Source organism: Penicillium mononematosum (genome assembly GCF_028829835.1).
Source record: "Penicillium mononematosum strain IBT 11891 chromosome Unknown utg000002l:1.0-8112719.0:1.0-8118358.0, whole genome shotgun sequence".
Taxonomy (NCBI): Eukaryota; Fungi; Ascomycota; class Eurotiomycetes; order Eurotiales; family Aspergillaceae; genus Penicillium; species Penicillium mononematosum.
The window spans coordinates 4,482,604-4,502,688 of record NW_026643272.1 but is presented as its reverse complement, the minus strand read 5'-3'; the positions used below and the strand labels follow the sequence as shown (position 1 = coordinate 4,502,688).

The following is a 20,085-nucleotide window of genomic DNA, read 5'->3' as shown; positions in this document are numbered from 1 at the left end:
GGATTGTGCACAGGGATGAAAGTCCAATTTAGATGACTTCCTTGGAGATACGCACTTATTTGAGCAGGAAGAGCGTCAATTGCCGGTTGCTATTATATTATGGTAGAATTGCTCAAAATATCAGAAGACATTTAGCTTTCAAATGCAAAAGCCATGATGGCGTAAAGGTCTGTATGAGTATAGTTGATCTTAGATCCATGGAGATATCACATGATGTCTCTTGTTTTCGCGTACGTCTGCAGGTTAAGATGAGTGCAATTTCGAGTCTGCTTTGGACGCGATACAAGACGCGGTAGTTCGTGCGACTTCGAGGAGGCGTAGAGTAGGAACCAGTGGAGAGACTACAAGCCCTAAGAATGCTTAGCCTTTTTAGGTCTGGGCTGATTATGCTCAACTGCAACAAAAAGAATCCTAATATGAGGTAAAATTGTTCTGTCTATTGACATCAATGGAAGTTAGAGTATATTAGCCGAAACAGCCGGATAAGTGATACTCCTCAAAAACCAAAGGTTTGTGTACAGGCCAATCAAATTTTGGCATTCTGGGAGAGCTTCTTCTCTTCGGCTTGATAGAGCTTGACCAATTGGCGCACAGACAGATCGAGCAGCACGTCTTCTGAGCCACCTGGAATACGGGCACCAGGAACATCGCGAAGAATGGCTAGAGACGTGGTTAGCTTGTTTCAAACGCATAATGATACTCCTGTGAGCATACCTTCGACCAATTCACCCTGACCAGTTTTGGTAAATCCATTGCCTCCAAACAACAAAACGGCTGTTTGGGCACACTCATTCAAAACCATAGCAGACTTTGCTTTAGCCAATGCCGTCAGTCCACCGAGTTGACGATCTCCTTCCTCTTTGCTGAGGTGAACTAATTGGTACAAGATCTGCTCAACCCACGCCCACATAGATTCAAGCTCAGCGCCTGCCTTGGCAAGACGGTGGCGGACCACGGGTTGGTCCATGAGCGTCTTTCCGAAAGCCTCGCGTTTCAGACAGTACGAGAAAGCGGCAGAAAGGGCCACACGAGCTTGGCGAGTGACCCCAACGGCAATAACAAGTCGCTCGTGGTTGAAGTTGGTCATGATGATACGCATGCCGTCCCCTTCTTTGCCAATGATGTTTGACACGGGAACCTTGACATCGTCGAGCTCAATGTAGGTGGTACCGCCTGTGATCTGACCTGAGACTTTGAGACGGCGCATGGAAACACCGGGGTGGCCCTTTAGAGGCACAACCAGAACGGAAAGACCTGCGGCTCCTGGTCCACCGGTCCGCACAGCCATGGTAGCATAGTCTGACCAGATACCATTTGTGATCCTGGTTATTGGGGTCAGCTGACATTTTTCTTATCACTGCGGAGTTGCCTCTTACCACTTCTTGGATCCGTTCAGGATGTAGTGCTGACCATCGGCACTTTTGACAGCAGTTGTGGTGATGTTTGCGACATCACTCCCGGCCTCAGGTTCCGTGATGGCAATACAGCCTCGCTTCTTACCTGTGAGCAGTTCGGGCAAGAACCGCTCTTGCAACTCAGTGCTACCAAATTTGTATATTGGTGCAATTCCAAAAGCGAACCCAGCATTCAGGGAGCCACCGGGGCCACTGAGACCAGAACGGGCCATCTATTTGCAATTAATCAGTCAAATACCTTGCAATTACATATGGTCAGATAATTTCGTGGCATACCTCATCACAGTAAATTCCGGTGTAGATATAGTCCCAATCCTCGACCTTGACTCCCAGGATATCATTGATTCCCAGGCGCTTCAACCAATCCACAGGTAATGGGGCCGGCATGTTGGGCAACAGCATATTATGCTTGCAGAATGTGTGGAAAACATGCTCAGGGACTGTTCCTTCGCGCTCCCACTCCAATGCATGCTGAATCAAGTTCTCTGTTGCAAATTTACGGCATGCTTGTTGGAAGCGACGGTGGGCAGGCGTAATGTAGGGAGAAGGGAGGCCACGAATATAAGGCGGCTCTGAGAATGGGATGGGATTTGGTGAATTGTACGCCATGATGAAAGAGTTGACAAAGAGATATACTACTAGAAGACGTATTTGGCAATATGAAATTGACTAAATTGGTATTTATGTATCAGCATCAATTATCTATGAGGGGATGGAATGGCTTCTCCGCATTCTGACGACCGAGGCTCGGTGTGGTTTGTGATCCCGTGCACAAGCGTGTGCACAAGCACATCACGTGGCGCCCTCATTGCTAACATCCACGGGTTCCTACATACGTATACATACCTACTAGGTAACTAGATGTACCATATCTCCTCGGGTCTTTTTTTTACCTTAGCTGCCGCTTTTATGAGGATGCTTGTCTCAAGCTCAGCAAATTTCTGTTCGGCCTCAGACTTAGTGAACTGCTTAGAGGCATCTGATGAACCAGTTAGGTCCTGTCCGATGAGCGCTTAGCGCTCACTGATGGTGATTCTATACTCACTGATCGCTCGCTAAATGCCCAGAGACTGATCAAAAGGGTATATATTAGGCAGTTAGTCTACGCTCAGTCCATACCTGAACGAGCACTCTGCAGTCACTATTTGATGGCACTTTCCACCGCGCTGCCATGCCTAGAGGTACACAATCTTCTGGTCTTGTTCTCTCTTAAATAATAATGTAGTAGAGTATGATAACGCAAAGCAACAAGGCATAGTGTCTCTAAGCCTCCGAATCTGACTCTAATCAATACCCTAACTACCTAGGTCCGCTCAATTGTGCATTATCCTAGGAAAGGGAACGAACAAGATGAGGGAGCCAACAAGCCAAGACTACAAGTTCAGTACAAATAAAGCGACACTTTCGCTCAATCTAAACAGAAATTATCCCGCTTCTAGTTGGAACAGAGGCTTCCTGGAAGTTCCAGCTTCTTCAACAATAGGTGATAATAACAGGTGGTCGACCACATGGCAAGCCCTGCAAATAGACTCGTACCGTTCTCCCGGCTGAAGTCGTGCGTTCAGTGATAGATCGCGGCTTGTGAGATAGGATCCCTCCGTTGTAGTACTCAGGATGCAGCTTCACTGCCGTATCATCGTCATACAGATCCACTTGCGCATCGCACCAGAAGTCGTAATTGTGGCAACCCACAATGACACTGAACGTAGTGCCTGATGAGGTCTTGATACGAAGCATGCCTGATGTGCCGCTCCCACCCATCTCGAGCACAATCTTGTCGCACTTTTCTTCGGTCCAAGTGCCGCTGTTCGCGTAGTACCAGCAGTCAACTACCGTGAGGGCCTCATTGGTCTCATTGACGATCACCACGGGGAGAGTGTAACTCATCTTACTACCAGTCTATATGACAGTTAGGTCCGACCAGAGAACACAGCGAATAGGTACCTACATTATACGAGGTACAGAGACGGACGATCAGCTCAACGATATAATGGTGGCGAAATTAAAGCCTAAGAAGAGCAGAAAATAAGTAGCTTTTACAAGGACTAACGGAGCGAGTAGATATATAAAGTTACTGCTTGCTTATTAGAGACTAAGAGTGAGGCAGGAATACGTTTGTGGGGCTAGCTGAACTCCCTCTACGGCCGAGTATAGCGGCCAGTACGCAATATCGTATTTTTCCGTATTAAATTTTGACCGCTTTCTACACCGCCAATTTACCATTACCTTTTCAGACGAATTCTAGGTAGTAATTAATTCCTATGTTGTACAGTGGGACCTCCGAAATATTGGGCTAGACCTTTGTACCTACATTTTACCGCACACATACCGCCTGCCCGTTAGATACTGTCATAAATACCGCCTCCCTATTGAACATGCTACCGTAAGAATATATACTCAGCCGAATGGTTTCGTAGGTAGTCTTTTTAAATGTCTTTTTAGTGGTCTTTTTTAGTAGCCTCCTTAGGTACATACCTTTTTAACTGCTAACCGTTAGCGCTAAATCACGTGCCTACACGCTAACTATATTAGGAGTTTTAGACTAGCAGAACTGGCAGAATTTGGAGGGCGGTATATTTGGGTACAAACGTTTAGCCCAATATTTTGGAGGTCCCACTGTATACTATTAAATTCTATAGTGTCACTGTACGATATCTCACCCTTTATAGACTAGACATCATCGAAAGTGAAGCACGTGAAGGTATGGAAATTGTGGAAATTGCAGAAAGTGTAGAAAGTGGAAATTATCGCTAGTACTAAATTTCTTCACTTTCTTCACTTTCTTCGCTTTCTACATTTTCTACACTTCCTATAATTTCTACTTAGAGTTTTAAGGATTACAAAATATCTTGGTTGATAAATTCTCCAAATTCTCTAGTTAATAAAATACATGTATTAATTTGTGAAATGTTCTGCTGGCAGAAATACGATATGGCGCAGCACTGGCGACCACTGCCGTACTCCCTCGCACACCAATGCGACCTTCTGCATGAAGTATTTTTGGTCATATGAACAAGAATAGAACAACAGAGAACCACTGGCCAATTCCAATATTACTACTAGTGATAATGTGGGCTATTATCCCCACCTCGGCTATTTATTCCCTCTTGCAGGCATCTTGTGCAATTATCCACGAACATCCTCCCCTAGGAATAGGAAAAGGAAAAGGAAATAAAAGCCATCACTGCATTGTTAGTATCTGAGCGCAAATAATGCTACGCCTGACAGGCATACCAAGCCACTTAAGGGCGCAGAACCTTCTGTATCGCTCCTACAACTCGATTGACAGTCCGCCCGGGCGCTCCGGATCATAAGGAACGTTTCATTACCCTCTATTGGTTTGTCAATATAATTCAGCTAACTAAAAGGAAAGATGGCTGCAGCACCCAGGGAGTCTACTTAACTTGATGTCGGAATTCTCTGGCCGCTGATTACCTCCTATGACCCCGGCAACCAAACGGGATTAAAGAATGCACATGCGTTAGATATATTGTAGTCTCTGAGAGTCTGGACTGAAAACTGCGGACCTTAAAAGATGGCGGTTGAGGGGACTGGGGAGTCCGCTGCTAGCCCGACCAGGGCGATAGCCAAATCATGACCTTTTTCTGATTATACTGTGCTTGACATAAGTTGGTAGTAGCTGTATAGTTTCAAGCGCTTACATGTCAATGTCTGTTATAGTCTAGTGTATCTAGTGTATGACCAGTTGTTATTATTCTAGAGATACAAGTGGAACTATATCTACTCAACTACCCCCAGGGCTAGAAGATCAAGTATCCTAAGCCGGTTCTCTAAAGAAGCAGCCTACGAATAAATACCTAGATAGGCTTATAGGCCACATGACCCTTAGTAGGACAGGCAGCTGCCTTAAGACCGCAACGCACCCACTTCATAACTAACTAGTCATGGGAGCCTTACGCTTCAGATATTGGTAACTACTAACATTAACTAACTAGGATTCTAATAGTATTCTACTCCTTATGGCCCATTCCAGTGTAATATGACAGATGAACTTTCATTGATCACTGAGGACCTTGCCAAGAGACTTGGACGACACGGCGGTTTAGGTGCTAGATACTGATCCACTGCCAGCACCATCCGATACGCCGGTTTTACCACCATTGGGCTGCTCTTCCTTCATGCAAGCATTTTCCAATATATTGGTCCATTCCCCGCTGGTCCCAGCATGGCTATGTTTCAGGTGCTGCCGGAAGTGGTCGACGCGGTAGAACTTCTTCGCATTGTTGCACTCGCCGAACTTGTGCACGGTCGTCAAGTGCTCGAACCGGCCATCCCAGTCTACCTGGGGGTAATTTGGAAATTCTTTGCCGCAGTACCCGCACATATCAGGAGACGGACCGGTGCTGGTTTGGTAAGATGGAGACATGGAAGCGACGAACGCGGGCTGAAAACTGATGAGTGCGGCACACGACCACGAATACAAGCGTAGATGAAGAGCATTCTCGTGCCGCTTGACCTCCTCCTTGTTCTTAAAACGGCTGTTACAGTACTGGCATGAGAACTGTTTCTCGATTTCATGCGCGCTAGTTTGGAGGTTAGTGGAACGGCTCGCAAAATGAAGTGAAGACAGGAATTACCGCAAGCCATAGGGTTTCTTAAACTTCCTGGGTTTCTTAGGGCAGCAATCGCAGATGAACAGTCCGGGGGATTTGGGAACGACAGTCTTTGACTTCCACCACCCGGTCGCTTTTCGAACCGAAGAACGGACCCCGCGAGACTTGCTAGAGTTCTTGGATAGTAGCATCTTGATATGCTTCTTGGTCCCCATATACTTACTTTTATCGTGAGCCAGCTGTGATAGCCGTGTCCTGTCCTGCTCCTGCGAGGAAGCGTACCCAGAGTCTGCTTCCTCGGATTCTAGACCCATACATTGATCCAATCGATAACCGAATTCCAATACTTGTAAAGTCAGGTCGACATAAGCCTCCTCCGGTACCTCCTGTGCCACTAGGATCCGAGACATGAGACCGTTGAAAGCCAGCTTCATGTCGTCGTACAGTACCAAGAGGTTCTCGTCGCGTTCACCTGAATCAAAACTTATATCAGTAACGGCGGACCGAATCGCCACGGCTAAAGGCTTATCTAACATGTGTCCACATCCTTAATACCATACAACAAAGTGTAACGCTTGTGGATCTTATGGAGCAGGTCTTTAACTCCAGTTTTGTAACACTCCCTAGCAGGCGTTGTTGTCTTGCGAATAATAAAACGTGGCTTGGGAAAGGCATCTTTGAGATGTCCCTCAATCAAATCATCCATCGCATGGAAGAGAGAGTGGCCTGCTTCTATCGACTCATCCGACACCTGCGACCCGGTAGAGTGCGTCGACTTCTCTGATGCTCGTGAATTAACCGAGTGTTGTGATCTCGGACTGCGATCGTCCGGCTGATAGAAGGCAGAGAGATCTGCTTCTATCGACTCATCCGATACCTGCGACCCGGTAGAGTGCGTCGACTTCTGTGAGGCCCGTGAATTAACCGAGTGTTGTGATCCCGGACTGTGATCGTCCATACATCGATATATCTCCTTTGAGGAAACTCCACAAGCCTCGCGTGATGTATTTTCATTCGGCACTTGCGGCTTTGTAGGTGCCACCAGGTCCGGGTCCTGCTTCTCTTTCATGCCTTCTTTTCACTCTCGTGAGTACTAGGTTTTGCAAGTCAGTCGTGGGAGGGGGCTGGGGATTTTGCAATTGTTGAACGCCAGCAGACCCTACCGCAAATTGTATACACTGCTGAATCTTCTTGGGTTTATGGGACAACAGGTGCAGATGTACGACCGGTTGGTGTTGTCCGTCATCAGTGGGATTTACGACGCTTCTTCTTTGCTGCGCTCCATGAGATTATTAGAATCGGCAGCTGAATTTCGCGAGTCCTGAGGTAGAGCGGGGAACGAGGGCGGCCCGACACTACTGCAAGGTGAGAACCATCGCTGGCCCACATGCAGAAAGAAACCTTCAAATGCATCCGGATACCATGAGCTCCAAGATCATGGAGGAAGATGATCTCGTCGAGTATATCAACCGCTCGCTGGACGAAGAAGAGGAATTCCACTTCCTGCGCTTTGAATTCCTGCAAAGACTCAATATTGTGAAGCTGCAGCTAGATTTGGTCCGGTTAAAAGGCCGATTTCAGCGAGACAAACGTGCGTCGATTCAGGATCTGGAGACTCTCGAGAGCACGCTGCAGAAATATGGTAAGAGGTCATTGATGAATGAATCATAATAGAAAGTGTCTCTCATTGTCTCACATTTTCCATAGCCGCTGCAATTCGGAACTACCAGTTCCTCAAGGGCAAAGCAGCCCTTGAGAAGGCCGAGACACGAAGACGAAAGTTGCTCTTGCAACGCTACTTCCAATCTAGAGTCAACGACCAGTTCCACTCCCACTACTGCTCTTTTCACGACGCAGAGCAAAGAGTAGATCCTTTGCGGAGGGCCTTGATGCAGTATATGCCTTCATTTCTTGCGTTCTCTGGCGAAGAGAAGATGTCCCGGGCAAGAGAATATAGTGAGGGAAAAGCACCGCGAGAAGTGTCGGTGTTTGTGGATCGATTGACGCGGTTCCTCGTCGCTATGACTGGGGGTCTCTTCCTAGTGGTACCTATGATCATCATGACTCTGCACCAGTCAAAGACTAAGAGCCTGATTACAGTTTCGGTTTGTATTATTTTGTTTGCACTAATTATGGCTCTTGGAGCGCGTGTGTCGAATGTGGAGACATTGGTGTCTACGGCAACATATGCTGCGGTCTTGATGGTATTCCTTGGGGTGAACAATTGAACTATTATACTGCAGGAAACTGCGGAAATTATAACAAAAGTTGAGCTCCAAGGATTCGCGAAGTCAAGCAGCTTGTTAGATTTCATCCGGATGTTCTGGATGCACTATATCAATTACAGGATCACCTGTCAGACTTGCTATCTAATCAATCAAATCATCTGTGGGTGTTAAAAAGCCTCCATGTTGTACAATGTGCCAGCAATTGTTTGTAGCGTAAAGTCGATTATTGCTGATAAATCTTGACAAGCTGAGGTCGGTTCCTTTTCCCCTATTGTGTTCAATTGTAAATGAGATATCCGTTGGGGCAGCTGAGGTCGGTAATTAAGAAGGCGAAGAGTCCACATTCTGACAATGAAATCTTTCTCCTAATTAACTATATCAAAACTTCTATGAAGGTTTTCCTTTTTCAGCGAAATGAACGGGAGGTCACGGGTTCAGGCACGGCTGAGTAATGCTCCGAAAGCGGCGGGTCCACCTCCGCCACTTTGTACCGCCTTGAAAAATCTTATCGCCCGATAACAAGCACGCAATTGGCACTAACCGCTTTGGGCAAGTGACCTGGGGTTTTCTCTATAAGCTATGAGGAGGGGAGATTCTCTTTCTCCCCACATTCTTCTTTGTTTTTATCTTTAACAGACATCGGTCTTATATCCGGTGTCAAGAAGAAGTCATGGGTTCATCAGTTCCAGCTCTGTCGGCCTTGAATGGCCCGACCTATGTTACAGCCCAGACCCTCATCCAGCAAGTTGCATACTTGCTGAGCGATAAGATCTTCTCCTACTCGCCGGAGACTTTCGACCTTGATGCTGCTCTCAAGGAATGGACTTCGAAGGGTGAGACTAATGCCAATGGCGAGTCTCCCTCTGTCAAGGCTCTGGAGACCCGCCAGGGTGCCGGAAACATGGCCCTTGGCTACCTCTTCTCTCAGGACTTTGATCTGAAGAAGCGCCACATCCCCCAGGGTATTGTTGCTTCTTCGGCAACCCTCCCTTATATGCGCGCCGCATTGGAGCAACTCTCTCTGCTCTACTCCGTCGCTAGCCCAGTGGCTGCACATGTCGCCGCCGTAGACTACGCCAGCGAGGATGGCCTAGTCTCCGACTATGCCTCCGCCCTCTCTCTGGCCGAGGACCTCGGTCTGGGTCTGGTATCCAGCGGTTCTGCCCATGAGTCCCAGCACATGGCTCTCTTCACGACGTTGCTTTCCTCGGTCCTCCCCTCCATCCACATCTATGACGGCGTTCGTGTTGGCCGTGATACCACCCGCGTCATTGATGTCCTCGACAAGGATGGGCTGACTCGCACCTATGAGACCATTCGCAAGACTCTCGATGAGACACGCAACCGTCACCTCGACGCTCAAGGCAAGGTTCTGGATCTCCTGAAGACCCTGAACGGCGAACTCGGAACCGACTACAGTGCTTTCGAGTACCACGGTCACTCTGAGCCCACCTCTGTGCTGATCGCCTTCGGCACTGTCGAGGCTACTCTCACTGCCCAAATCGCACGCTCTCTCGCAAAGGACGGTGTTCGTGTCGGTGTTGTGAATGTCCGGGTCTACCGCCCCTTCATCGAGGAGGAGTTCCTGCGCGTTCTTCCTCAGTCCACCAAGACTGTCGCAGTTCTTGGACAGGTTGCCTCTGAACAGGCTGTTCAGGAAGAGGGCGTACACTCTGCTCTCTATGAGGATGTGCTTGCTTCTTTGACTTTCGCCACCGGCCGTGAACACAACCCGGCTTGTGTGGAGATCAAGTACCCCCGCTCCCAGCGTTGGGATCTCATCTCCGCCGCCGCCGCATTCCAGCGTGTGTACGACCAGCCCATTCTCACGGTCAACGGCGAAACCAACGCTTCGCTGCAGCTGCTGGACCCTGCCTCTGTGCAGGAATACACTTTCTGGGATGTTGACTCCTCGGTTACCGAGGCAGCCGCTGAGACTCTGAGCCAGGCTCTTGGCGCCGACTCGGCCAGCAATGTGACCCTCAGCAAGACTCACGACAACCTCGTCCAGGGTGGTAGCATCCGTGTTGACATCCGCAAGAGTGCTAAGATTGTTGACGCACCTTATGCGGTAACTGGTGCGGACGTTTCTTACGTTGGCAACATCTCCCTGCTCAACGATGTTGATGTTCTGGCTTCAGTCAAGGACAACGCTAAGGTCATTGTTAACGCCCCGGGCATCAAGGATGAGGATTTGGAGAAGAAGCTTCCCGCTACCTTCAAGCAGGCTGTCGCCCAGCGTGGCATCTCCGTCTTCGTCGTCGACTCGTCTGCTGTCGAGGACTCGTCGCTGGACGCTCTTGTCCTGCAGGCTTCGTTCGTGCGCGTCGCTCTGCCTGCTCAGGAGGCTCTGGCAGCCAAGAAGCTGTCCTCGGTCACTGGCAATGCCGAGGCTCTGGACAATGTTACCAAGGATCTCGAGAAGCTGCTCCGCCAAATCGAGGTTCCCGAGTCCTGGAAGGAGCCCGAGGGCGTCAGCGAGGCCGTTCAACTCCCCAAGGACATCATCGCCAACAGCTTTGTTTCGTTCGACAAGAACGAGTCCGAGCCCCCCCACTCTTCTCAAGGACTGGGAGACTGCCGCTCGTGGCCTCGCGTTCAAGGAGGCTTACGGTACCAGGGCTGCCCTTCGCCCCGACCTTGCTCACAAGACTTTCACTGTCCATGTCAAGGAGAACCGACGTCTCACCCCTACCACCTATGATCGTAACATCTTCCACATCGAGTTCGACCTCGGTGAGACCGGTCTGAAGTACGACATTGGCGAAGCCCTCGGTATCCACGCCGAGAACGACCCTGAGGACGTTAAGAACTTCATCGCGTTCTACGGCTTGGACCCCGACGCGATTGTCGAGGTTCCCAGCCGTGAGGACCCTGCCGTTTTGGAGAACCGCACTGTCTACCAGGCTCTGGTCCAGAATGTCGACATCTTTGGTCGCCCACCCAAGCGCTTCTACGAGGCCCTTGCCGAATTTGCCTCCGACGAGAAGGAAAAGACCAACCTGCTCACTTTGGGTGGTCCCGACGGTGCCACCGAGTTCAAGCGTCGCGCCGAGGTTGACACTGTCACCTTCGCCGACATCTTGCTCGAGTACCCCTCCGCGCACCCTGAATTCCACGATATCGTCCGCATCATCGGTCCCTTGAAGCGCCGTGAGTACTCGATTGCCTCGTGCCAGAAGGTGACCCCCACTTCGGTCGCTCTGATGATTGTCGCCGTGAACTGGGTCGACCCCAACGGTCGCGACCGCTTCGGTCTGGCCACCCGCTATCTCAGCCGCCTGCAACCCGGCTCCCCGATCACCGTCAGCGTCAAGTCCAGTGTCATGAAGCTGCCCCCCCAAGTCCACCCAGCCTCTTATCATGGCCGGTCTGGGTACTGGTCTCGCACCGTTCCGTGCATTCGTCCAGCACCGCGCCCTCGAGAAGGCTCAGGGCAAGGAGATCGGCGCTGTTTTGCTGTACATGGGCTCCCGTCACCAGCGTGAGGAGTACTGCTACGGCGAGGAATGGGAGGCTTACCAGGAGGCTGGTGTTATCACTCTCCTCGGCGCTGCTTTCTCTCGTGACCAGCCCGAGAAGATCTATATCCAGGACCGCATGCGCCAGACACTGCCCGAGATCATCCAGGCCTACATTCGTGAGGAGGGTGCTTTCTACCTGTGCGGTCCCACTTGGCCCGTGCCCGATGTCACCGCTGTTCTGGAGGAGGCCATTGCCACCGAAGCCAAGAACAACGGCAAGAAGGTTGAGACTCGCAAGGAGATTGAGAAGCTGAAGGATGACGAGCGCTATGTTTTGGAGGTTTACTAGACTCTGTTTCGTATTCGCATGGCATGATTGTACGATTGGCATGTTTTTGCTTTTTATTCCCCCTCATATTTAGATCCTGATTTCGGCTAGCGCATTGGCCTTGAAAGACTTCAAGAATAATACATTTAGAATTTCACGATCTTCAATAAAGTGTCTCCTGATTTTCGACCCCTTTGTGAAAGTTAAAATATATGTGATTCAATAATATGTATTTGGGTATCTGCTTCGAAGACAATGCCTTCCTAGCATGACCCTCGAAAATGCTATGTCGTGTCTAGGTCGTCTATACATACAACTTTTTCTTAAACTCATGCAACGTAATGATCAAACGTGACCAGGGGATCCATACTTGGTCTTGCCAAATGCACCACCCTTTTCCTTCCTCAACTGCAATGCCCGACGATACGGCGGTGCAGTAGGTGGCTGGATAGGATCAAGATTAACATAATCCGGAGGTAAGGTGTATGATGCATCAGAATCCCAAGCGGAAAGATCACCACAAGCAATGAACGACGGAATCCACCGGTTCTCAACCGCAAACTTATTGGACAGCTTTTGGGGTTGGGGTTGTTGGTCCTGTGATGTTGTGGTTTGAAGATGGCGGACTTCAGCAGAATGATTGGGCGCAGGACTGGTAACTGCCGCGGGTTGCGACACGGTATTTCGGGCTTGTGTATCCTGGTCGATTTCCTCGCGGATCTCCACGCCCACATTGCCATCCTCTGACACAGCTACTGGAGCTGCAGCACCGCCGAAGAGTGGATTTTTCAATGCGGCCATACCGACCACTCCGCTGTCGCTAACCGGAGGAATGAAGCCTTCGCAGACCACGAAAGCCTCCAAGCTACTAGCGCGACTACTGCGCGGCTTTGCGACGCTGACGCGCTCGAAGACAGTCCGCAGCTGCGCGTAGAGAAGGTCGACATCGCGGCCGCGAAAGATCTTGGCAACGAACTTGCCGCCAGGACGGAGAACACCCATTGCAAGGTTTAGCGCTGCGTAGAGGAGTTGTGATTGAATATAAATGTCTAGGTCGTGCAGACCTGTTACATCCGGGGCACCGTCCGAGATGACCAGGTCGACGGGATGAGGTTGCCTGATGGCCTCTGTGGCAGGTGATGGAGATTCGGAGGGGGTGGATGGTTGTTCGTACGCTTCTGGGTCCAGAGCGCGCAAGAGCAAAGGAATCGTAGAGGGGTGTGTGATATCGGCTTTTAGGGTTGTGATACCTTCGAGCGGTGCCATAGGTTGTAGATCGATGGATACGATCTTGACATTCTTCCGGGGCTTTAATTCAGAGCTTGAAGAGAGCTCATCGCAGTCCATTTTATCGCCATCGGCCGTCGTTGTCTCTGCGGCCTCCAATCCCTTTTGTTCATTCCGCTTTTTCTCGAGCCATGCCCGCCGCCCGAAGCTTTCGCCTTTGATCAAGACACGGCTGAGTACTTGGCTCCAGCTTCCAGGTGCAGCGCACAAATCCACAACTCTCGTCACATTATCCGGGTTCTCGTGCTCGAATAGGTCGAATCGCTCGTCGATCTGGATAAGCTTGAAGGCGGAACGGGCGCGCCAGTTTTGCTCCTTGGCAAGACGGTAATAAGCATCGCGCTTGTCCTTGGATGATTTGCCCATCTTGAGAACAGACTGCTCAGGCGCAATTGGCAGTCCTAGTCTGTCAAAGTGGGTTAATTTTGCGGCGAACGTGGGGAACGAAAAGATAAGATTCCAAAGGCGGACTAAATTTTCTGCCGCTTTTTTTCTTTGCGAATCTTCCCCGACAGTGTACTTGGATCATTTGTCTACCGGAACACACTGTAATACTCGAGTATTACTTAGTTCATAATGGGTCAAAAGCGAGCACGCGACCCCAAAGCCCAGGTGGCTGAGGCAAACAAACGCAAGAAGGCAGTCAAGTCTGACGCAGCTTCCAGCGACGATTATGGCTCTCTTGGAGTTGACGACCTCAACTGGAAGGAAGTTGCTATGCCGGATCGAATGGACGATGCAGAAGGATTCTTCGGACTGGAAGAGATTGAGGGCGTGGACATTATAAAACAGAGCGACGGAGGGGTTCAGTTCAAGGTATGAGGCTGCATGCTTCGATCAGTCAAGTTGACTAGACGCTAATATATATGGTTGGGTGGATAGGCCAAGGCTGGCAAGGCAACAAAATCGATTGTCAAACCCCCGTCTGAAGATGACGGAGACGAATGGGCTGGTTTTAGCGACGAAGACTCGGCCAAGAAGTCTCCTGCCACCGAGAAGACTCCTGCTGCAACCGAAGTGAAGGAAGATAGGAAGTCGAAGAAGGACAAGAAGAAGGAGCAAAACAAAGCCAAGAAAGAAGAGCAAAAGTCCAAGGAGCAAAAACCTAAGGAGCAAAAGCCTAAGGAGTCCAAAGCTGTCCAGAGCCAGAGCATCAAAGCTGGGCTTTCATTTGCGGCTCTCGATGATGTCGAAGAGGATGATGGTGTGGATGTGTCGGCTTGGGATGGTCTTAATCTTTCGCCCGAGACCTTTACGGCTCTTTCCAAAATGAAGTTCAGCTCTCCATCGGCCATTCAAAAAGCCAGTATCCCTGCCATTCTCAATGGGCACGATGTTGTTGGAAAGGCCTCAACAGGTTCCGGTAAAACATTGGCATTCGGTATTCCGATTATCGAGCATTATTTGGACCAGAGAGGGAAACAAGAGGAACAGTCTGACAAGTCTGAAAAGAACAAATCTCCGATTGCATTGATTCTATCTCCCACTCGAGAGCTAGCGCATCAGCTTGGAAAGCATATCGGAGAACTCATTGCCAATTCTCCGGATACCAACGCACGAGTCGCTCTTATTACCGGTGGTATGTCTATCCAGAAGCAGCAGAGACAACTTGCCACGGCGGATATCGTCGTTGGAACCCCCGGCCGAGTGTGGGAGATTCTGAGCACAGGGTCGGGCCTGATCCGCAAAATGCAGAAAATCCAATTTCTGGTCGTCGACGAGGCGGACAGACTGCTGAGTGAAGGTCATTTCAAGGAAATGGAACATATCCTTAATGCCCTAGACAAACATCAAGCCGGAGACATCGCGGACATGGATCAGGAAGAAGAGGAAGAGGAGCCATCCAATAGGCAGACTCTTGTATTCTCAGCCACATTCCACAAGGATCTCCAACAAAAGTTAGCAGGCAAGAGCCGCTGGACAAGTGGTGACATGTTGGACAACAAAGAGTCTATGGAGTACCTTCTCAAGAAGCTGAATTTCCGCGAAGAGAAGCCCAAGTTCATCGATGTGAACCCGGAGTCACAGATGGCCGTCGGCCTCAAGGAAGGGATTGTCGAATGCCCTGCCATGGAAAAGGTAAGACGCTTCTTTTTTGAACCGCTCGAATACCGATGCTAATTTAAATTTATCAGGACCTATACCTCTACTCAGTTCTGCTCTACTACCCCAAGCATCGCACTCTCATATTCACAAACTCCATCTCTGCTGTCCGCCGCATCACTCAGCTTTTGCAAGCTCTTCAACTTCCTGTGTTCGCGCTCCACTCAAACATGGCCCAGAAAGCCCGACTCCGTTCCATCGAACGTTTCTCATCTCCTACTGCCAACCCCAGCTCCATTCTTGTCGCCACTGACGTCGCCGCTCGTGGTTTGGATATCAAGGGCGTTAATTGCATCATCCACTACCACGTTCCCCGCACAGCAGATGCCTACGTTCACCGATCCGGTCGTACTGCTCGTGCCGGTGAGTCCGGAAAGAGTATTCTCATCTGTGCTCCTGACGAGGTTGTCGGTGTTGCTCGTCTCGCTGGCAAGATCCATTCCAAGAAGGCGAAGAAGGCCGACGACTCCAACGGACCTAGCAAGAAGATTCCTCTCGAGTCTCTCGACATTGATCGCCGAGTGGTTGCTCGCCTCCGCCCCGCATGTCTCTCGCCAAGCGAATTACCGACTCCACTATCGCCAAGGAGAAGGTCAACACTGAGGACAACTGGCTCCGTGCTGCGGCCGATGATCTCGGTGTTGAGTATGATAGTGATGAGTTTGATCAGTCTAAGGGTCGAGGCCGTGGTCGTGGTGGTGGCCGCGAAAGACGTGAGAAGGAGGCTAGCGAATTGAGCAAGAGCGAAATGGCCGGGCTTCGTGCCGAGCTCAAACAACTCCTTTCCCAGCGTGTGAACATCGGTGTTAGCGAGAAGTACCTTACGGCCGGTCGCATTGACATCGATGCTCTTCTTCGTGGTGAGGGCAACGACGCATTCCTGGGCCATCTTGACCCTCTGACATTCTAATCTGGATCTACTGAAGCATTGGGTTTGTAAAAATCATAGTTCTTTGATATTAGTCTATACCAAAACCACGTCGGATATGTACTTGATTCCTAAATCCTTCGAAAGTGCCCCCAACGTTATCGGGCTACTCCGACATCTCTTAGATAACATATCAGTGACAAAGAATACCCCAACACCTGAGCAGGTTAATCTACGGCATTCAAGACACTTTTCCTAAAGGTAACTAGTTCATTCGGCGTACATGCAGCTATTTACATAAGTGCATATGTTCCCCCGCTTCCTAGCTCTGAGTAATACAAAGCGCATCCTTGACCTCCTCCAGACTCACCTCTCCCATTCTCTCAATCACCATGGACCCCCAAATTCAAGAACTATTAGGCTTAGAAGCTGTCCGTACCAGAGCCCATATCGTCCTCAAACTAGCCGAAGAGGGTCGTTTGAATCATTTTGACTACCACCCTGAGCGCATGGAAGATGCCACCGACTACGTACTTAAACTGATTCAGGTAGGGCTAACCCATACCCAGCGTGAACACTTACAGCTCCAAGCACAAAAACGCTCACTCTCTATCATAGCGCGACTTCGGCCCTGACAAGTATCACCTAATTCCGCCCCATGGACGCTGGCAGCATTTCGAAGTCGGCGGGGTTCCCCGCATAGCCACTCTTCTGGCTGAATGGGACGAGGAGAAATGTGACGCCACCGAAAAGACACGCAGGCTGATAGATCTTTTCTTCGTCTCCGTTCTCTTGGATGCTGGCGCCGGAGACTTTTGGAAATACAATGAGTCACAAAGCGGCCTGACGCTCAATCGAAGCGAAGGTATTGCGGTTGCAGCCCTGCACATGTTTCTAAACGGCGACTTTGCTGGGCAGGACTCGTCGGTGAAACACACCGTCAATGGTAAGAGTTTGCTCTTTATTCAATGCGGTATTGGCTGACTCGGCTAGGCGATGCATTGCGCAATATCAATGTAGATATCTTATCCCGTGGACTCCAGGTCAACGATGCCAATCCCATGGTAGGAGTACCTGCGCGTGCGGATATCCTTCGTAAACTCGGCGAGTCTTTGGTGAACCTGAAAGATATCTTTGGTCCCTCTGGTCGTCCTGGTAATCTTGTTGGTAAGTGCATAGCGGCCATGTCGGCCAGTTAGTCCTGGATCCTTTTATCAAATGACTAAACAGTTCCCAAAACATTCAGACTACCTCATTGCCAAGTCGAATGATAGTGGGAAGCTCGACTACCGAGATCTTTGGAACGTGCTACAGCACCTTCTGCTTCCCATCTGGCCGTCCGATCGTACTCACATTAATGGACAGCCCATCGGCGATGCGTGGCCCCTGCGAGCACTTTCGCAGCAGGCCGGATCGGAGTCGAAACCCTACTCCAACATCCAGCCGTTCCATAAGCTGACCCAATGGCTAGCGTACTCATTGATGGTGCCATTCTCTCGTCTCCTCTCGGTATCATGGTCCAATACCGAGCTGGGGACTGGTCTGCCGGAGTACCGCAACGGAGGAATGTTTGTCGACATGGGAGTTCTGGAATTGAAGCCCGAGTCACTGCAGCGGGGGTTGAGCCTTTCTGGTGGTAGCTTGCCCTCATTTGGTGCAGGCGACGACGAGATTGTGGAATGGCGAGCGATGACCGTTGCCCTCCTGGATGTGTTGCATACGAAGATCCTTGCTCGCATGGACGGTGTCCAGTTGTCTCTACCTCAGGTGTTGGAGGCGGGCTCCTGGAAGGCGGGTCGTGAGCTTGCGGCGGTTAAACGTCCGGAGACGAAGTGTAGTCCTATCTTGAACTTTGGTGATGGAACCTTGTTCTAGAAGCCATGCTGTCAGTATCAAATGCATAAATAGCCTTTCATAATTGGTCCACTTAATGTACTTTGGGCTTTCACAACCCGAAATACATAGATTGTAGGTCCGATACAATATGGATCGAACTTCTTCTGCGTATACTGAAGCCGGTATCGAAGTCCGCTTTATAAAGCATCTTTTATAAGGCTCTTGGATATGCGAGGCGCTGGTCATTCACTTCTAGTAGAATAGAAGTATATCGGTGCAGCATTTCTGTCCTGATCTGCTTGCAGTGAGTTTAAGAAAGCCGTAGCTGCTGAGACCGGGCTATATCTGCGTATACCAGCCGGCCTTGGATTGCTTCCCGCCGGTTTATAGAAGGTGAAATCATTTAGGGTAACCGGAGCAAGTTCCAAAATGTCGACTTTCAGGCAACGCGGGTCTGTTTCGCATCGCATCGTTTCGCATCGTTTCGCATCGTTTCGCATCGTTTCGCATCGTATCATCGTATTGCGGGTCTCGTAACTGTGCTCTGCTTTCCAAGGTCGAAACACTACCAGTCTTGACGTTCCTCTTTTGTAACAAAAGGTCAAAACGTGGAGTTGAAATGAAAGTTGCATTCATCAGTGATCACCTCAACTCAAGACAAACACGCTCAAAACAGAAAGGATACTCAACACAACGGGACAGCTCCAATGAGCATACCCCTAGCCTAGGTGACAACCACACCAGGCGAACCTAGTGCAGTGTCAGACCCCAGGCCGGAATCAAACAGCAAACGGCCCATGCCGCGGGGCCAAATCGTACATCGCCCTCCTCCCCCGGGACTCAAACAAGAAGTATTTCCTCCTCTCCCCCCCCCTCCCCCACCCCCCTTCTCCCCACCGTCATTGTATTTGTGCCCCACCACGCTTGAGGTCAGCGTGGTGGGAGCACCGCAAGGCGGAGGAACCCAGTGAGTAAGCCGCCGCCGCTCTCCTCACCGGCACCTAGATGACAAGAAAGTGAGTTAGCAATGAAGCTGATGTGAGTGCAAAGCGATAATAGAATGAAGTGAAGCTGACTGGGGCCCAGGGGAAAAAGGAAATGTAAGACATACCTTGCATTTAAGTAAGCATTTATTTGCCTACGCCTCGTCCAGGTGGGCGTCCTCGTCGCCGTCCCTGGAGTCGTCAGCGTCCTCGTTGCCCCCCGCCAAGATGGCGTCGAGGCTGGTCTCGAGGGCCTCGCCCGGTGCGCGGTAGAGAGGGTTGAAGTCCGTGGGGTGGGGGGGCGCGCGATTCGTTCCCGTGGGAGTGACCGTTGGTCAGTCCCCCATTGGGAGTCAAGAGGCCGTCCTCGATGGCGGTGCGACGGAAAGGGTTGTTGATGGTCTGGGGGACACTGCCCACTCCAGAAGAAAAAGGATTGCTGGTCTGGGAGGGAATCCCCCAGCCAGAGCGGAAAGGGTTGTTGGTGAGCGGAAAGGGTTGTTGGTGGTCTGGGAGCCATTGCTCATACCAGACCGGAACGGGTTGTTGATTGTCTGGGGGACTGTACCCACGCCAGAGCCGAAAGGGTTGTTGGTCTGGGAGGGGTTACCCAGCCAGAGCGGAAAGGGTTGGTAGTCTGGGGGGCATGGCCCACTCCAGAACGAAAGGGGTTGTTGGCAGCCCGAGGGCCGTTGCTCATACTAGAGCCAAACGGGTTGTTGGTGGCATGCGAGCCATTGATCGTGCCAGATCCGAACGGGTTGCTGATCTGCGTGCCATGGATTATGCCAGTGCCAAACGGGTTATTGACCTGGGCGCCATGTCCCATGCCAGTGCCGAACGGGTTGTTGACCTGAGTTGCATTGCCCAAGCCAGTGCTGAACGGGTTGTTAACAGTCTGGGTATTATTACTCACACCAGGACCGACATGGTTGCTGACGGTCTCTGTCCCAGAGACCTCGCCCGAAGAAGAGAGGTTGGTTTCATCATCCATGTCGA

At 50.4% G+C, this 20,085-nt stretch overlaps 9 protein-coding genes across 9 annotated transcripts; 4 read left to right on the top strand and 5 right to left on the bottom strand.

The window, feature by feature from the left end:
* Positions 1-526: 526 nt before the first annotated feature.
* N7519_003503 (acyl-CoA dehydrogenase family protein) lies at positions 527-2,024 on the bottom strand (the record flags this gene model as incomplete). The annotated part of the gene is made up of 4 exons (XM_057290281.1): positions 527-660; positions 715-1,322; positions 1,377-1,627; positions 1,692-2,024. 4 exons carry the CDS (start codon positions 2,022-2,024, stop codon positions 527-529), a joined length of 1,326 nt encoding a protein of 441 aa, XP_057151483.1.
* An 864-nt stretch (positions 2,025-2,888) lies between these two features.
* Positions 2,889-3,302, bottom strand: N7519_003502 (uncharacterized protein; the record flags this gene model as incomplete). The annotated part of the gene is made up of 1 exon (XM_057290280.1): positions 2,889-3,302. The coding sequence occupies one exon, from the start codon at positions 3,300-3,302 to the stop codon at positions 2,889-2,891; it is 414 nt and encodes a 137-aa protein (XP_057151482.1).
* Positions 3,303-5,478: 2,176 nt separating this feature from the next.
* On the bottom strand, positions 5,479-6,525 carry N7519_003501 (uncharacterized protein; the record flags this gene model as incomplete). The annotated part of the gene is made up of 2 exons (XM_057290279.1): positions 5,479-5,959; positions 6,014-6,525. 2 exons carry the CDS (start codon positions 6,523-6,525, stop codon positions 5,479-5,481), a joined length of 993 nt encoding a protein of 330 aa, XP_057151481.1.
* Positions 6,526-7,411: 886 nt separating this feature from the next.
* Positions 7,412-8,217, top strand: N7519_003500 (uncharacterized protein; the record flags this gene model as incomplete). Its single annotated transcript, XM_057290278.1, has 2 exons — positions 7,412-7,631; positions 7,697-8,217. 2 exons carry the CDS (start codon positions 7,412-7,414, stop codon positions 8,215-8,217), a joined length of 741 nt encoding a protein of 246 aa, XP_057151480.1.
* Positions 8,218-8,887: 670 nt separating this feature from the next.
* N7519_003499 (sulfite reductase subunit alpha) lies at positions 8,888-12,030 on the top strand (the record flags this gene model as incomplete). Its single annotated transcript, XM_057290277.1, is given in 3 exon segments — positions 8,888-10,743; positions 10,754-11,561; positions 11,572-12,030. 3 exon segments carry the CDS (start codon positions 8,888-8,890, stop codon positions 12,028-12,030), a joined length of 3,123 nt encoding a protein of 1,040 aa, XP_057151479.1.
* A 324-nt stretch (positions 12,031-12,354) lies between these two features.
* N7519_003498 (tRNA methyltransferase TRM7) lies at positions 12,355-13,662 on the bottom strand (the record flags this gene model as incomplete). The annotated part of the gene is made up of 1 exon (XM_057290276.1): positions 12,355-13,662. The coding sequence occupies one exon, from the start codon at positions 13,660-13,662 to the stop codon at positions 12,355-12,357; it is 1,308 nt and encodes a 435-aa protein (XP_057151478.1).
* Positions 13,663-13,872: 210 nt separating this feature from the next.
* On the top strand, positions 13,873-16,309 carry mak5 (ATP-dependent RNA helicase MAK5; the record flags this gene model as incomplete). Its single annotated transcript, XM_057290275.1, has 4 exons — positions 13,873-14,112; positions 14,179-15,375; positions 15,432-15,923; positions 15,959-16,309. 4 exons carry the CDS (start codon positions 13,873-13,875, stop codon positions 16,307-16,309), a joined length of 2,280 nt encoding a protein of 759 aa, XP_057151477.1.
* A 350-nt stretch (positions 16,310-16,659) lies between these two features.
* On the top strand, positions 16,660-18,142 carry N7519_003496 (URC4/urg3 family protein; the record flags this gene model as incomplete). Its single annotated transcript, XM_057290274.1, has 4 exons — positions 16,660-16,815; positions 16,886-17,213; positions 17,261-17,434; positions 17,514-18,142. 4 exons carry the CDS (start codon positions 16,660-16,662, stop codon positions 18,140-18,142), a joined length of 1,287 nt encoding a protein of 428 aa, XP_057151476.1.
* Positions 18,143-19,287: 1,145 nt separating this feature from the next.
* Positions 19,288-20,080, bottom strand: N7519_003495 (uncharacterized protein; the record flags this gene model as incomplete). The annotated part of the gene is made up of 2 exons (XM_057290273.1): positions 19,288-19,530; positions 19,616-20,080. 2 exons carry the CDS (start codon positions 20,078-20,080, stop codon positions 19,288-19,290), a joined length of 708 nt encoding a protein of 235 aa, XP_057151475.1.
* Positions 20,081-20,085: the final 5 nt, after the last annotated feature.